This window comes from Octopus sinensis, linkage group LG3 (genome assembly GCF_006345805.1).
Source record: "Octopus sinensis linkage group LG3, ASM634580v1, whole genome shotgun sequence".
Lineage (NCBI taxonomy): Eukaryota > Metazoa > Mollusca > Cephalopoda > Octopoda > Octopodidae > Octopus > Octopus sinensis.
Window position 1 is genome coordinate 129,013,212 of NC_042999.1, and position 18,568 is coordinate 129,031,779.

At 32.7% G+C, this 18,568-nt stretch overlaps 1 protein-coding gene across 7 annotated transcripts in view; it reads right to left on the bottom strand.

Annotated features, from left to right (window-relative positions):
- Positions 1–667: 667 nt before the first annotated feature.
- Positions 668–18,568, bottom strand: part of LOC115209179 (activated CDC42 kinase 1) — a 228,873-nt gene continuing 210,972 nt past the window's right edge. For 6 of the 7 annotated variants that reach the window (XM_029777419.2, XM_036501310.1, XM_029777415.2 and 3 more), the window contains 7 exons: positions 16,191–16,317; positions 15,772–15,918; positions 7,159–7,253; positions 6,387–6,481; positions 5,104–5,200; positions 3,927–4,015; positions 668–3,729 (listed from right to left, as the gene is read on the bottom strand). In XM_029777419.2, the coding sequence (XP_029633279.1) occupies positions 1,685–3,729; positions 3,927–4,015; positions 5,104–5,200; positions 6,387–6,481; positions 7,159–7,253; positions 15,772–15,918; positions 16,191–16,317 (2,695 nt within the window). In that variant the 3' untranslated portion in view covers positions 668–1,684. The remainder of the gene's footprint in view (positions 3,730–3,926; positions 4,016–5,103; positions 5,201–6,386; positions 6,482–7,158; positions 7,254–15,771; positions 15,919–16,190; positions 16,318–18,568) is intronic. The other variant, XM_029777416.2, reaches the window with a different exon arrangement.

The following is an 18,568-nucleotide window of genomic DNA, read 5'->3' on the forward strand; positions in this document are numbered from 1 at the left end:
AAGCTTTCTATCCTTAACAGTAGCACATTGTCTGTTGGGTATTTTTTTCTAATATGTCTAAAATATTTCTAGTTATCTTAATCATAGGCTCTAACCAGAGTATGGGGAATAATGCTATAGTCTCCCATTTGCTTCAGTTTCATAAGAAATAGCCCCTTAATGCCCATTCACAATATTCTTCAAATATATATGTATGTATGTATGTATGTATATATATATATATATATATATATATATATATATATATATATAATAAATATTAGGGAATAAATCCAAATTTACAGGGAAAAAATCAGATTTAGGATTAAATCCAATTTTATAGTAAAATATTATAAAATATTATTAGAGACAAAACCACTATTTTGCAAAACAAACAAGGAAAGACTTAATCAATACATAAAATTTTAATAAATAGTCAAAAAAACCGCCACTACAATTGTTTCTTGTCTTGATCGACAATCTTCAGGTGGACTTCCAATTTACAAGTCAGTTTCATAATTTGAAACTGACTTGTAAATTGGAAGTCCACCTGAAGATTGTCGATCAAGACAAGAAACAATTGTAGTGGCGGTTTTTTTGACTATTTATTAAAATTTTATGTATTGATTAAGTCTTTCCTTGTTTGTTTTGCAAAATAGTGGTTTTGTCTCTAATAATATTTTATATATATATATATATATATATATTATACAAGGAAGTTGAGTAACCTAAATAAGCATTTATTTCTATAAGTCATTATGATCATGGCCATTAACAGAAATAAATGCTTATTAAAGGTAAAGTCATTTGTGTTATATGCCTTGCATTACATTTCTATTTGACAAAATGTTAAGGACAAAATACTGCTTATTTTCAAAAGTGGACACAATGCATCTAGAGGTCAAAACTTAGATCAGTCTCTGATTCTGCACAACTCAGTAACCTATTCTAAATAATATATTCCATTCTAATAGAAAAGCAAAGAACTGCACTGATATTTGTGTATGTGGTGTTGTGTGAATATACTTTAGAAAATAGACTGCAAGAAAAAAAAAATTATGATCTTTATCAAAGGGACGGCTATGTAAGCTAAATGGTAATATATGGACTGCAAAACAGAGGAATAAGGTTTGATTCCAGTTTGCAAATTTACTTATTATTCTGACATCAACCAATGAGATGAGAGTGAAGTGATGCAGAAACACCAAACTGATTCATTTAATTCAAATCCTCAATCTCTACTTTCACATCCTACAATTATCATGTATGAAGGGTGTCAAAATAATTATGGTAAACATATTCCAAATAGGATACTAGATTCTTTCCAAAAATAGGAGAGTTATTCTTTCAAAGACAAGTGAATAAGTTAGAGGTTTCCAAAACTTGTCTTTCTTGCTAACAGTGTGTTGTTTCATTATCATAGCTGACGAGCTGCACATAAAAATACATGCTTTGATGTGTACATCAATGCATACAAGTACTTGCATACAGTAGCTCATGTTTCTGATAGTGTGAAACATATATGAACGCATATGTTTATATAGTTATGTATGCAAATATGTAAATGTGCATGTAAAATACATATGGCAAAAATACACTGCTTGAATTTCTGTCAGGCCAAAGGAAGAGAACGAAAGAACTTCCATGGTGAAGAGATGTGTGAGCTCAAGTAGATTTCCATTCCTTTCATAACCTAAAACATAGCTTATACATTTGACTCACACTGAATTTTATGTTTATATCCTACCCAAAGTAAAGAGCTTGCTTTCTCAAGATCCCACTGCATACTCTTTAATAGGCTCTCACACTGTTCACGAGATGTAAGACCCAGTCGGAAAAGTTGTTCTACTTTCAGATACCGAATGGCACCATCAACATCCCACTGGCATTTACAGAGTGCTGCATGACATTCCTCATCAGTAACTCCCAACACTTTATTCTGAACTTGGTAGACTTTCTCCTGAGGAGAAGACATTCCAAAAGTTTGTTTGGGAGAGGAAGATTGGTGAAAAGAAGAGGAATGTTTTTGTATTGAGCTGACTTTAGAGTGAGACTGGTATTTTGTGCTGTTACTGTTCTGTTTCAATTTTGGAAGGTGGCTTGGAGCAGACATTGATTTTTGCTCAAGAGTAATATATGAGGATGGGCTAGAGGTTGTAGATGAAGATGATGCTCCATGCTGCAGAGATGAAGACACAGTCAATGTGGAACAAGTTGGTGTGCTGGTAGCTGTGATATTTTGGTATTGTAAAGAGTGGTCTTCTTTGTCAGAGGAAGACATTGAGTCAACTTGAAGACCACCAACAGCAAATGGTTTGACTTCAGCAGTATTACATTGCGTGGGCTTTGTATCAGTCTGTCGTGGGGGAATTAGAAAATAGTGTGTGTGGCTCAGTTGTTTGCCATCTTGTTTCACAGGATAGATGCAAGCCTTCTGAGGAAGGCTTACAGTGTGTTGATTACGTTCACAGCCTGAAGGTCTACGACAACCCTCCTCCCCATCATTGTCATAATCCCGACGGGGCAGAGGGGGTGGTGGTTCAACTCTGGGTACTTCATTTTCAAACTCCTCATCAGAATCAAAAGAATCAAATGAATCTGATGACCACGTATTTTCCTCCTCCATAGACTGAGTTAGTTCTACCTTCTGTACAGCTTCAAACCTTTCATTGTTGACTGGAGGACAGTTGCCATAAATTGAACTAGAGGTGTCTTTTCTCACTTCTTCTCTGGGGACTTCATCATATAATGGGAATGGATTACCATGGGAACATGCAGCAAGTTTATTAATCACAGGTGGTGGTGGAGGTTGTTCTTGTGGCACTTCATCATATAATGGTGGTACACCTGAATTATGAAGAACTCTATTATTCTTATCTGATTTACTTACTGATAGGTCACTCAGTGCATCATTTAACCAATCAAATGCTTTGTTAGTTTTTACAGACTGCTCACTACTCTTGGGGGAAGTGGGGCTGACATTTCCATATAAAGCATTATTGCAAGGTTCTCCAGCTGACATTCCATGATACGCTGATGTTGCTTGACCATCTTGAAGGCTGGATCTTGACTTTTTCGGGGATACATGGTTGATTTGTTCTTCACATGGAGGCAAAGAATAGTATAATGAATAAGAAGAAGGAATGAAGGATGCTTGTCTGGTTGAATTTTTTGATTGAATGTTAGAAAAACACGGAGTTTGATTTGGAATTTTGGGTTTGTTATTCACAGTAGTTACATTTGAAGAGGTAGAAGGACAGGAAACTAAAGCTGGAGATATATCTTCATGGGATTCAAAGTTAAAATTTGAAAATCCTTGTGATGTGAGCGAGCTACTTTTGACATATTTTTTCAAGTTTGAATCCAGTTCAAATGGATCTGTTGATTTATTAACATCTAGCAGTGCTCTGGGCAAGTGGCCCTCAACAGAGTCATTGGCATTATCCCGAGTCAGTAATGAATCAAAAAGGGATAAAGAGTTTTGAGAGGCTCGGCAAGGAAGTGGGGTTTTTAAAGATTCACATTCATTTTCCAAATCAATTAAAGGTTTTTCGTCTGTTTCAGCCTGTTGTTTTGGAAGATGAGATGTTGTTTTTGATTTAAAATTTGGCGAAGATGGTAATGGCACTGGCTTGACCGATGATTGTGTTGTTTCTTTCACTGGTGAATTTAGTTTGACTGAATCATCTTTCAGTTTTGAATAATTAAAGTGGCGCCCAAGGTTTAAAGATTGGTAAGCAAACTGGCCTCCTGTAGAATAAAGAAAAAAAAAATGTAGAGTAGAAAACAATTAGCGTTGAATTACACATGTACAACTAAATATAAAGTAAAAATAATAATGCAGAAAATAGTGTGTGTGTATGCAAACACACACATGTGTGAAAAAATATAATGGCTAAAAAGTATTAAGTTTATGAGGTGTAAATGAAATAAAGAAAATAACTCACGCTTACTCCTATCGGGTAAGTTTGTTGGTTCCACTTGATTTGTATCACCATGGATGTCTTCAGGTTCCATTGGATTACGTAGGTAAACTCTACAATAGCAAAGAAATAACCTGACAATAAAATGATTCACGAAATAAAACCTTAGATGATCTCATAATTTAAACCTGAAACATTAGTGTTGATTCATTTTCTAATGACTTCAATCCAAATATATTTTACTAATGACAACTAAACACTGACAAATGACTCTTTCAATTTTTGGACGAGTGCATGGTAAATAAATATGTCTTCATCTTTTAGTAGATTGGCCGAATCATTAGAGTGTGAAATAAAATGTTTTGTGTTATTTATTTCAACTCTTTCCTTTGTGAGTTCAAATTCTGCCAAGGTTAACTCCGTCTTCTATCCCTTTGGAGTCAATAAAATAAAGTCAGCTACTAAGAATGATGGAATCAACTAAGCCCTTTACTTTGAAATTGTTGGCCTTGTGTCAAAATTAGAAACAATTATACATCATTGTTAATCAATATAAATTCGAAACATAGTTGGCACCTTACTTTTGAATAAATTTAGATTATAAAAGACAAATTAAACAATAGTAATTACAATATATGTGTATAGAAGCCGAGGGAGGTTTTAGCTTATCTTGGCAGCTCAACCTGCTGGGATAGTAGCTAAATCTAACTGAAACCACACATGTTAAAAGGAGAAGGACACACCAGATAATGAGATTATGGATGCACTTTATCTAAATAAAAGAGGATGTTGCCACAGCTGGAACATCTTTGATCAGAGATTTGCTCAATCATGGTTGGCTTGAGGATAAACAACAACAATAACAACATATGTATCTGGAACTAACAAGAAAGGTTAAGCCAATGAGAGTGTCTTTACAAGGTTCTTGACCTACAAAAAACAGCAGCTAAATCTCCATCCAATCATCTCTTACTATCATCTTAAGAAAGAGAGAGACACTGAATAATCTAGTCTTTGATACACTTATGAGAGAACAGGTAAAGATAGCTGGACTGCCCTTGTTCATTGGTTTGCTGGATGAGGATGGAACTGGAGTTTCAGCAAGATTTATTTTGTTGCAATTAATAATGTGTACAATTAAAGATAGATCAAAATTATTGATATAAAATCCTAAGGCCACAATAAAAATAACTTGACTTACTCATCAATAGAAACAGGATTGCCCCAAAAGTTGCCACTAACATCAACATGACCAGTGTGGATAAAACTGTTCTTCAATGGTTTGCTGATGTCTTCACCTAAAACAAGAAGAATAACAAATAAACAGTTTTGAATTTGTTTTTGTTTTGAATAATCTGATCTACTACTAAATACTAAGTAGTAACAGATAAGTGTAGGATAGACAAACTATATAACAAAACTTTGCAAGTCAGTCCACAATGATATTCTACATGGTAACCTACAACCATAACCCATGGCATTTCGTATGATAACACACAACCAAGACAACTTAAATTCATAATCTACAATCATTAAAAATATACTTAAAACAAATATGTAAATAAAATAAACACAGATAAAATATCAGTTGTTACTATATTAAAACAGAAACAAAACATCTGAAGAGAGTTGACTGTAAATGATAGCCCTTTTATAGAAATTTAAACTTGATTTCAGTCACAGGCCAACATTTTCTGTTATTGTCTCAAGTAGTTTGACAATTCTAGAGACATTCTAGAGAGTAAACATTTTTGACGATTTAACTATAAACAAAAGTATCACATTGAAACATGTGAAATTGTTTCTAATTGTGTGATTGGCACTGCCCTCTAGCCTTAGGTACAGTATCTCTACATTATCTAACTAACAATAGATATTGTTATCATATTTTACCTATGAAATAACTACCATGTCCACATAAGGATGAAAATATATAGTTATTTTGGCACAAATACATTCAATCTACCTAACTAATGACAAATAATGTAACCACATTACAATTCATTCCAATGTCTGAATTGGCAGTATCATCCTATGGCGTAGTGTATTAAAACAATTGAGAAAACAGCTTCTTTTTAAGCTTATGTAAGAAAAAAAAGAGATAATTTTGATTCAACAAATTTATCCCAGCTCACAGGAATAGGATTAATGCTAAACAGTATTATTGCTAAATAATATTACTGCTATTACTATTAAATAGTATTACAATTATTTTAAGTCATAAAATTTTGGGATAATAACAGTGTTTTTTAGATTAATTGTTTAAAATCAGATTGAGGACTTTAAGTAATACATAGATATCAATGGAGAATATTCATGGAAAAAAAAAAAACAATTTACAAAGCTTAAAAAATCTTTTATTACTCCAGTTAAATGAAAGTATCAATTTAGTGCCCAAGAGCCAGCGGCTGGGTTGGCTACATTATCATAACAATTTCTTTTCCCCACCTTCTCCTACCCAATAAACAGAACAAAGTGAATTACCAGCCAGTCTTCTTTGAGGATTCACTAAATGTCTTGGAAACATGCCTAATTCACCAGTTCTTTTATTCTGACCTTTCCACCAGAAATTCTCTGACCTGTAATAAGATAAATTGAAGATACTTGCAAAACAATAGAATTTTTATAAAATTTATAAGGTAAAGAGAAAAAGCTGTTGTTCATAATTGCTGTTCTCCAATTTCAGCTTGTAGACTTTTGTTTTATGAGAAAATACTGACATAAAACAGTGAATGAAACAGCAACAATAATTTTGATTTTTATATAGTATGAAATAAAAAAAAAATCCCTCCAGTGTATCTGATTCAAGTGCTTACTTAAGAGTAAAGGCACTCAAACATCAAATTATTTTCAGTACAAAATGTTTTAGTTCTACAATTAACCATAGTTATTATAACTGAAAAAAGTAGAGATAATTTTTGTCTTTTTTAAAGCTATGAATTAATAATGTGTTTGAAAAGTTTCTCTTTCAAAGATAGATTTACTTTATGCACACAATAAAAAAAGAATGCTAAAATGAAATTCAGTAAGCTAAAGAGAGAATCCAAACAAAAAAAAAAAGAAAAGAAATAAAATGCTGACAGCAAAGAGAAGCAAGTTGCTCTAATCTATCTTACCATACCAGTAAATATGTATCATGAGGATTTGGTTTTCCAAGAATAGAAGATATTAGTTTTATAAACAGAAAGGGTAGTAGAAGAAGTCAAATAACTCAAGAATCTTGCTTCAATATTTAATCATTAGAAGTGTTTCTTACCGTCCTTCTACCACAACAATATGGTCATTTTCTTCAATTTCTAATTTGTCCGGTTCAGAAAAGTTCTGTGTTGCTTTCATTTCTTTGGGCCTAACCTAGAAAAGTATAGGAGGAAATATGTAAATTATTTTATGAAATAACTACCATCTCCACATAAGGATGAAAATATATGGTTATTTTGACACAAATGCGTTCAGTTTGGTGCCAACATCATGAGAGATTTCAAATTATTTATGCTTAGTAAATTTTCTACTTGATTTTAATACTATGTTTGGGCCAGTATCTTTTCATCAATGCTTACAATAAGATAAAAATGCTGTTGATATTGCATGACATTTCATTACCAAAAGAGAAGACTTATGTTATGAGCTATACAAATTTATAAGAATTTGTCAGCCACTTTAAGTATTTGGCTACAGGCCAAAATCTTGGGTTTACCTAAGTTTTCTTCGTGGTACATTGATAGAAAGCAGTTCTTTCCAAATGGTTTTTTAAGGCCCACCATGAAACACCTTCAGCATTTCTTCAGAGAACAGTCCTGTCCATAACATCAGAACACTACTTTGCAGCACATAAACTTACCCTGTAAATATTATCAAATCCAAACCTCATTGGACATTAAACAGATACATATACACATACTTCTTTTATCACACACACACACACACTGACTGACAGAGGCAAATATAACCATGAAAGATGTGGTTCACAAAATTTTGCATTTTCTGAAAAGCATAGTTGATTATGTACAATCATTTATATCAATGGTTCTCAACCACGGTTCATAGGGCCCTTGGGGTTCCATATAAGATTTCGTTGTTAAAATTTATGTGCAATAATCTGGTTATACTTCTACAATACACAAAATACTTTAACAATTTTTTTAATACAGTTCTTAATAATATTTAATTATAAATATATAACAAAATTTTAAAAACTTCAAATGGCTATGAAGGTCCACCCAAGTCAAGTAGGAATCAAAAGGAGTTCATAAGTAAAACATAGTCAAGAACCACTGATTACTATACTGGAAATGGTTGACAGTTATTAGAATTTGGGATCTGACAAAAATCAAGGATTTAGATTTCTAGAGAGTTGGTATTCCTGAAAATCATTTAGACCAAAAATACAAGAAAGAGAGACTCTAGCATTGATGCAACTGATGGTTATTTAAATCTGCACACTAAATATAACAGAAGATAATAGAAGTATTTAAAACCACCTGTGCCTTTTGTGCATTCTGTTGAGGAAGGTTTTGAGGCTCTTTAATAGATTTAATAAGATTTGTCATTGAAGAGCCAGGAAAAAGGTCAATGTTGTCAAACCAATTTAGAAGTTATATCCAAGGAAACTAGTGAAAGCACTATATAACAATTATTTAAAAACAAATTAAAGATAAGCTGAATTTATGAGCTCAATACATGGTGTAGGCATCAAAATAAATTGTTGATTAATCCAGGCCATCTCTGATTGAACAGGTATATGATTCAGCCATGAGAACAGGAATAAATGTATCTATCCTTTTCTAAGATGGTAGAATGTCATCTGAAGCAATTTAACTGTTATTTCTAACAGTTGAAGAAACTACAGAAAGGCTCCCTTCAAGGTTCATCACAATATTTTGAAAGCTGATTCTACTGTGCTGTAACTTACAACTCACAGTAATATTGATCTTTGAGAACATTAAAACATATTTCCATCCTACATATACATGTGCGTCTTTACATGCACATAACAACAACAGCCCCAAAATTCAGCTAATGTCTATGAAAAAAGGATAATTGCCTCAACACCAATTCCTCTACTGCTAGAAATCAATAACAACCAGTCATTCAATGATGGATACTTTAGACTGCAAAAGATCAAGCAATTGATAACGTTTGAGTAGAGTGTATAGAAGCTATTACAGAAGAGTGTATAGAAACTATCCTATGTGTATAGATAGCAGTAACTAGGTCATGGGATTTCCATAAACACCTTCAACATTTCTTCAGAGAACAGTCCTGCCCATAACATCAGAACACTACCTTGCAGCGCAAAAACTTACCCTGTAAATATTATTAAATCCAAACCTCATTGGACATGAAACAGAGACATATACACATACCTCCTTTATCACACACACACACACTGACTGACAGAGGCAAATATATTGAGAAAGGAAAAGATAGAAAATAACTAGGAATGAAGTAGAAAGAAAGAAAGAAAGAAAGAAGGAAAAATTGTTATGTATGTGAGTTATTTGGGACAGGAGCAAGCTATGGCAAAAATTAGGATTTAGAATGTCTCTGAGCCTTCTTCATGTTCAGGTGTAAGAAATATAGACCAATTTCCTTTTTATTTATTTATTTATTTATTTGAATCAACATAACTAATAAAAAAAAAAATCAATGACAGTCTTGTGTTATTTGGTATAAATGCATCTTATCTTTTACTTGTTTCAGCCATTGGACTGCTGTAATGCTGGAACATTGTCTTGAAGACGAACAAATCAATCCCAGTATTTATTTTTTAAGTCTGATACTTATACTTTTGGTCTCTTTTGTCGAACCATTAAGTTATGTGGACATAAGCAAACTAACACCACTTGTCAAACAGTGGCAGGGGACAAACACACACATACACAATGGGCTTCCACACAGTTTCCATCTACCAAATTTGCATTCACAAAGCATTTGTCAACGCAAAGTAAAAGTAGAAGACACTTGCACAAAGTGCCATGCAGTGGGACCGAATCTGAAATCATGTCTACAAAGCAAAATTCTTAATCCCATAGCCATGTAAAAGTATGTTACAGACATAAAAAACGAACGAATGTAATGATTTATGAAGAAGTGAAGTGCAATATCTTTTTCATATATGTTAGTGAAGGGAGAAGGGACAAGACCCAGGATTGTTGGTTTTTCCTCCTAGACTAATGAGATGATAAAGCTGATGTACATAGGAATGACAAGAATGGAGAAAGAGCCAGGTGTCTTCTTCAAATGTTCAGGTGCTTGCAACAGAATAAACATCACAAAAGCTACCTAAGGAGTAGTTGGTAGCATTACACTGAACATTGTTTAACAGACAAAAAACATGTTTTTATGGTTTAATACATGAATAAACATTATACAGAATGACTGGGGAAATGGCCAGGGATACCTGTGGCATAAAAATGAGTAAAGTAGATGCTAGCACAATGTCATGAATCTGAATTTTAATCAATTAAAATGTTAGTGCTCACTCTACTAAAAATTGTATTATGGTTTGCAAAAATGATCAATAAAATTTTTCCTAAAGACTATTGATGGCCTGCAATGGAAAATGTTGATTAAAAGGAAAGAGAAAAAAATTTTGATAGGTTTGTGTAACTTGGAGAATGAAAAATAATGTTTCTAGTAGGGCCCTTTCTTCAAGAATATAGGAAAGAATTCTTAAATCTTTAAGCTTTAATATTTAACACTTTTAGTTTTCATGAGGCTTCTAATGATCGAAGTTTAGCCCCAAATCAATCTTGATCAAACAGACCTGTGATCAAAACATGTTCAAAAGACTGTCAGAGCTGACCATCTCTTCCTTATTTCTCACAGACCACTTCAAACCACAATGTCTAGTGTGTCATTTTCTGTTTTTTAAGGGTGTGATTTGAGATTATGGTGCTATTTTCAGGAAGTGGAACAACCATTTAGAAGTTGGTTCATCTCTTAGTCATGACTTAAAAAAGTTAAATATGAGTAGGCAGTCTTTAAAAAAAATGTTCAAAACGTATTTAAAAAGCAATAGAGAAAAAAAAAAGAATGGAATAGATGTGAGAAGATGATCAAGTAAATGAATAAGAGAGAAGAGGCAGAAAGCAGGTAGCAACAACAAATAAGGTTGGAATAACTAAATAAATAGCACCAATAAAAAACACCACAGAAAGTTAATAACTTGGCAAAGGTAAGAAAGATGATGAAAAGCAAGTTGAAAATAAAATATATAAGTCAATAAAATGTCAAATTAAAATAGAGAAGAATGAAATGACAAGTAGAGCTATATTTGATATATACCACCACCTTCATATTTATACATAATTAACAGAAGTATTTAATTGTAATATTGTGAGTAGATTTGGTAGACAAAACTAAAAGAAACCCATCAGATATGCATGTGCACGTGTGTGTGTGTTACTGTCTCCTTGCCTTGATATCATATGACAGCCATCAAGCTGTAGAACATCTGACTCAACAAATTCTGTCTAACTCATGCAAACATAAGAAAAGTGGATGTTCAAACAATGATGATGATGATGATGATTGTATGAAAAAAGTTATGTGGTTAGCATCTGAATAGATTTTGTATAATTAATTATTATAGCTACTGATATATAAAAGAAATTTTGTTATTGTATGTGAAAGAATTTCTATTACATTTCGGGTTTTATCTTTTTATCTTTTACTTATTTCAGTCATCATGCTGGGTACCACCTTGAAATATTTAGCCAAACAAATTGTCTCTAGTACTTATTTTTTAAAATCTAGTGCTTAAATCTCTTTGTCTCTTGCAGCTCCCCATCCATATATACTACAATACAGAAAATTTAAAAGAAAGAAAGCTACATATATATGCAGGAACTTTTTATAGTCTTTTTAGAAATAACTCCACTAGTGGAATGTAGGTATCTAGTTTCGTTTTTATGTTGTCATATGTGTTAGATGAGAAAAGACCACAACAAATGGCAAGATGCTGCAAGACCTATTCAGGACATGGCAGTATGAAAAAATGTAAAACAAAACATGAGTAACTTAATTAGTGCTTGGATATGATAGTCTGAAGTGGGGTAAATAATGGTGATGGTGCACTAAATAATAAAGGAAATTTAGATGAAGAAAATCATAAGCAATAATAAAAAAAATTATCAAGAGAGGAGAAGAGAAGGTGAGGGTGACAAATAAAAAAGTACTTATACTCCTTCCGGAAGATGAGGTTTTACTCATCAGATGGGAATGCCCTTTGACAGAGTATAGTCCTCTTGTAAATGGTAATTTTGCATCCATTCTCTTGACTTTTGCTTGTCTTAACTGATTTTCTTATACTTAATCTTATTCTTTTACCATTTCAGTATTTCCCATCTATTTAATAGGATATGTACTTGGGTAGCTAGAGTTTATATACATTAATGTGTGTCTCTACTCCATATATGTCTGCTTGTAAAGTTCACCCACTAAAGTATTACTGCATTGCTGTCACTTCAACTTTTATTGTTCAAATTTATACAAAATACCAATTTTATCTCCTATATATGTAAGTCTCCTCATAAATAAGTTGCAGTACTAAATAAGTCACATTTCTTTCTGTTAGTAATTTAGTTTCAGCTGTTGATCCGTACATACTAACCATGTTGCCTTTCATGAAAACTGTTTGCAACTTCACTTGCAGTTGTGTTCAAATAATGGTTTCAAATTTTGGCACAAAGCCAGCAGTTATAGGAGACGAGGCTACTTATTTTATCAATCCCGAAAGGCTGAAAGGTAAAACTAAACTCAGTGGAATTTGAACTCACAACATAAAAGCCAGAAGAAATGCTCACCATGTGAGCTGCAGAATGTGTTTAAATAATATACACATTTAACTGAAATAATTAAAATTATGGGCAATACAGTTTAGCAAAACCCCAGGACAATATATATCACACAGACCCACCAAGATCACCACTTCTGACTGACTAACAATATAATCATACATAATGAACAATAGAGAACTACCCATATATATTTCACACAAATAGAAAGTATCAATAGATAAATTTATGACACTGTGTTATGATGAAACAAATATTTACATATTGATTTTAATAAACTGCATTAAAAATACAGTTATAATATCCATATACTGGTTTCATGAATCAATATCATTACTGACATTACTTTTTATCCTTTTGGAGTCGATAAAATAAGTACCAGTTGAACACTGGGGTTGATGACTTACTCCCTTCACCAAATTGCTGCCCTAGTGTTAAAATTTGAAATCAATGTCATTACTGACAGTTCACTCACCTATCAGCCAATGCTAATGCATACATGCTGTACATCACCCATCTAAAATGTTGAACTTTGAGCAGTATTATATTCACTTGAATCCAAGTATAACTGTGATGATATTTTTTTCGGATAGTTATGCAAGCAACAATAAGTCCATCACCATGTAAATTCACCTTTAGGTGCAGGCATGGCTGCGGTTAAGAAGTTCACTTTACAATCATGTGGGTTTGGGTTCAGTACCACTTTGCAATATAATTGGTGTCTCATGAGTGAATTTGGTAAATAGAAGCTGTGTGGAAACCAACAAAAAGCCAAACTTGCTATCTTCTATTTGGTTTATGTGCCAGTTCAAACCTATGTATGGATGTTGGATAATGACCAAAAGAGTACAATTGCACATATAAGGAGCTGAATTGAGGTACTTCAGAAGGACCTCTGGAGTAATGTTACTTGACAGGGTGCATAGCTTGGAGATTAGGAAATTTCTCCAGGTTGAGATGCTACCTCTCTTGATTGAAAGGTCACAGCTCCTGTACTACAAACATTTAATTAGAATGTCACATACACACACATAAAATCACAACACAAGTTCTTTAAGCCAACTGACAGAGGACTAAGTGGTAGACCAATAAGACCCTATGGAGGAAGTGTCAGAAGAATTCTATCCCCACAACCCTCCCAGGAATAGTTGGCAGAGAAAATGGATAGAGTTGCTCTGGTACACCATCACTGTCATCTTTATCTTCATCTACCCTATTACTATTACTCACCCTCATAATGTAGGATATCTCCTCTATAGAAAGATACAAGTTCTTGTCTCTCAATCATGCCTCTTACAACTAACATAAAGCCATTCCCCCCTCCCTAATATCCCACCCACTTAGTTATGGGCTTTTTCTCCTTCCTGTTCTTTTCTGACTGGTAACTTGATTAGTAACTTCATTAGTGCTAATGGCACAAAAAAAGTAGAAAAAAAAAGACAGCACCTGGGGCTGGGGGCATACTGTAATGTGGTTGACATTTGGAAGGCCATCCAGCCAGAGAAAACATGCCAAAGCAGACACTGGAGCTTGGCGTAGTCCTGCAGTTTGCTGGGTCCTGTCAAATTATCCAAACCATGGCAGCACAGAAAATAGATATTAAATGATGATGACTGAACCCAGAACCATGTGGTTGGGAAGTAAGCTTCTTACCACACAGCCACATCTGCATCTATATGCAAAAAGTTAACAAGTGTATCACTACAGATGCATTTCTTCTGTAACAAAATTGACTTTGCTGCAAATGAGTGTGCCTGTTTTTGCATGTACCATTAACAACTTATATTTATTTAAAACATTACTATTCATTTACACTGTGTAGTAAACATAACAACCAACTATACTCAATCATTGCCAGTGTGTTTTGTGTGTCAGTGATGCTTTGAATTTCTAGTCCAATGCTAGGTTTCATAAAGAAGTTGCTGATATTTTTTGCAGCCTTTTTGTGTTTGCGAATTATCTACAAGTATATAACAGTATATCTCACATCTTTCATCTCAAACAATAACCCATTCTCTAGTACACAATACAAAGAAGCCACAAGTAAATACCTGAATTTAAAAAACAACTCAACATATGCAGGTAACATACAGACTCACATTCTCTATTAATTAGAACCTTACTCCTCTGAAGTGAGGCTACACTAAATAGTAAATTATGAGGCTAGATAACTTAGAAGATGGAAAAAAGACGACAGAAAGGTGAAGGAAGCATTGAAGGTAAAAGCAAAGAAAATATATCAATGGAGGAGATAACACAGAAGATGATAACAAAAGAAAATACTAAAAGATAAGATAACAGAAGAGAAGACAACCACAGAGAAGATAAGAGGAGAGAAGAAAACAGCATAGCCGGTAACAGAGGAGAAGATAACAGGAGATAGCAGAAAGAACAACAAAAGAGAAGGTAAGGAAAGATAACAGGAGAGACAATAACAACGGAGATGACAAAAAAAGAGACGATAACAGGAGAGATGACAATAGGAGAGACAATAAGAGCAGACAAGATAACAGAAAAGATGATGAAAGCTGACAAGATAACTACAGAGACAATAACAGCAGAGAGGATAATGAAGAGAAGATAGCAGCAGAGACAATAACAGTGGAAAAGGTAACAGCAGAATGAAACAACAGCGAAGAAAATGAGAGAAGACAACAAGAAATAATACAGCAATAAACTAGAAAACAACATAATTATTGACTAAGATCTAAAATGACTAACTTTACCAAGCTCCTATATATAGTCTTAAACAACATGAGGTTTCAATGATATAATATTACTGAATAAACATTTGTAATTACAATGTATGTTAAAACAGAGATATTGCACAAGAAATTTAGGATTGGAAAAATGAATTTGATAACACTTTAAATATTAAAACATGTTAAAAGTTACTGGAACCTTAACATGTCACATCCAATTACACTATCAAATGTTATGACAAAGATTTTTCAGCTTGACATCTCTTTAAAAAAAGGAACATATTTTCTTATTTGGTAATCCTCAATGTTATCAAGTTGAGCTCCTGTATACAAATAACAATAACATAGCAGGTGGCAGAAATTGTTTACCTTTGTAAGATAGTCTCTGAGAGCTAAGAATGTTGGTCTGTCTTGTGCTTTGTTGGCCCAACATTGCAGCATTATTTGGTAAATATGAGAGGGACAATACTCTGGAGGATTGAGACGTTCACCATTTATATCAATCTTATAAAGGACCTTTGAAGAGAAAGAAAAAACACTATTCTAACAACATCAACCTGATACATGAATCTATATTCAGAGAAATCTAATCCTACACTAAAATTGGATAGCAAACAATTTAATGCTTTAAATGATATTTAAATAAGCATCTGAAAATAATTAACTCTTCAATTTGTTTTTAAGAATTGCTAGATTAGATAAAGGAACATTTAAAAATAAAAATTAACATAACATATAAATAATTATTATATAATTAATCAAAAAAATTAAAGTATCAATCTTCTTACTTCAGATCCTTTGAAACCCATCCATGGTTCTTGACCAAAAGTGAACATCTCCCAGAGAGTCACACCAAACATCCATGTATCACTAGCATGAGAGAACTGCCGAGATTTTAAACTCTCTGGTGCACACCTGCAAATAATCAGGAAAACAAATCTAACAAAACTATTTCATACTATTCACAGATAACATAACACTTAATAATCAGTAGTTTATACAAACAGTTAACACTTCAAAGACATGCTTAAAATTTTGGGTTAGGTTTTAAAACTGATCAGAGAAGAATTTGGAGAATTTTCTGAAGTAAAATCAATTCTTTAAAAAGATTACAGAGAACGCATTTTAGTTGATAGCTTTAGTAACGGTTCCAAAGTTTCAGTTACTTTCACTGATATTTCTCCATCTTAGTACTGCAGAGCCAAAATTCTTTACTTTTCCAAGATAAAATATTTTTCAAGTTTTCTTTTTATTTTCAAATGCCTTAGTACAGCTATGATAACAAGCATATTAAATAGATACCAAAATTAATAGATTACGTAAGTATATTGCTATCTCAAAAGCAAATCTTTCAATGAGTTTTATTTGCAAAGAAATTTTATATATATTTTTTATGAGCCGGAGCATTCTGAAAAATCTGCAACAGTTGTTAAAGTGAGTATTTTTTCACTCTCTCAAATACTAAATAATCTAGCTTGAACAGCTCTCCATGATATCTATTTTGAGCATTTATATTTTTGTTTGAGGACATAATAGAATATTTAGAACAGTAACCAAATAATTACAACTGAATCTAAACACTCGTGGCTTCAAGAATAGAAAACTTTTAGCAGGGTTTGGATTGTCAAACAACCCAAATCTCACATCAAAAAAGAATTTCTTTTAACTTTGATTAAAAACAAATCATATTAGATATTGTAAACACTAACTAAAGATAGAAAAGAGCAACAAACTCTTTAACAAGAATCCATCCATACATATACTCCTTGATGGGTGGCAGCATTACTCTTCACACTACAGAGTACCTACAAGTTTCTTTTCTGCATTTTCAGCAATTTTATCTTTAGAAGATAATTTGTCACTCACTTAGCATTAGCAGAATAGGTTATAATTCCACATATAAATATTATATATTGTCTTTAATAATGTCTATATATGTCTAACAAATCAAGATAATGCACCTTGATTTGATGTTTTGCAACAAGATGTAACCTCACGAATCAAATTAAGTGCTAAGATTTCCAATGCAAAAATTGAGATGAAAGAGAGCAAAAACCCACTGACAGGTCTACTGCTATAGCATCATTCATAATTACAAATCAAACCATTAAAAACTTTATCTTTTATAAGAAAATAACTCACATTACAATATATTTTTAACTACTGAAAGCATTGATCCTCATAAACTTTTCAGACTCAAATATACACTATGCAGCAAAATTCTTTCTACTTGATTAAACAACAATTATGCATAAATTAAAGGCCAAACATCTGAAATATTTTGCATATTTTGATTACTATATATATATATATATATATATATATATCTTGTAGGCCTTACTTTTCCTTGACTTATATTAAAAAAAATAACATCTTTTTTCTGATTTAAAATCCAATGTGCTATAGTTCCAATTTTGTTAATACCAATCAGATAAACAACCATTGAAATTTTAGTAAGGTGCAGAGACCAAGACTAGCTGTATAATTCAGTAGTAAACCAAGTGAAAGCAAGCTTTCTTGAACATAATTATATCCAGTAGAGAAAGTGATAAGTTAAATGAATCCAGCTTAGGATTTGGCTTTCTATCTTCTTCCACCAAGAATTTAGACTCATAAAAGTGATACACTTAGAATCTGATGTTAAATATTAAGAAATCATCAATTTCAACATATCCTGTAAACATATAGAAAACAAATGTAGAAAAAAAAATGTAATATTTAAGAACATTCTTTCTTAAAATATATAGCAGCAGCAGTGGTAGCAGTAACTATGTGACTATTGTTAAGAAAGTCCAACAATATACTTCATTCTTGATTTACTCTGGTTAAGTTAATAAGCTTATAATTTTGCTGATGATTATAATAATCTTTTGAAGTGTATATTATATTTACTCTCTGTTTAACCTCAGTGATGCATCTGCAAAATGTGCTGTTACTTTTGAACACTGTTTTGATATTCCACGTGTTGCATACTCTCTGAATATTCTCAGACAGACACATGCATTGGACTTTTGATTACTCTCTACTTTGAGATTGCAAGTGACTGAAGGCTTATAACTATTGGCGTTAGGAAGGGCATCCAGCCATAGAAACACTGCCAGATCTGACTGGGCCTGACGAAGCCTTCCAGCTTCACAGACCCCAGTTGACCCGTCCAACCCATGCT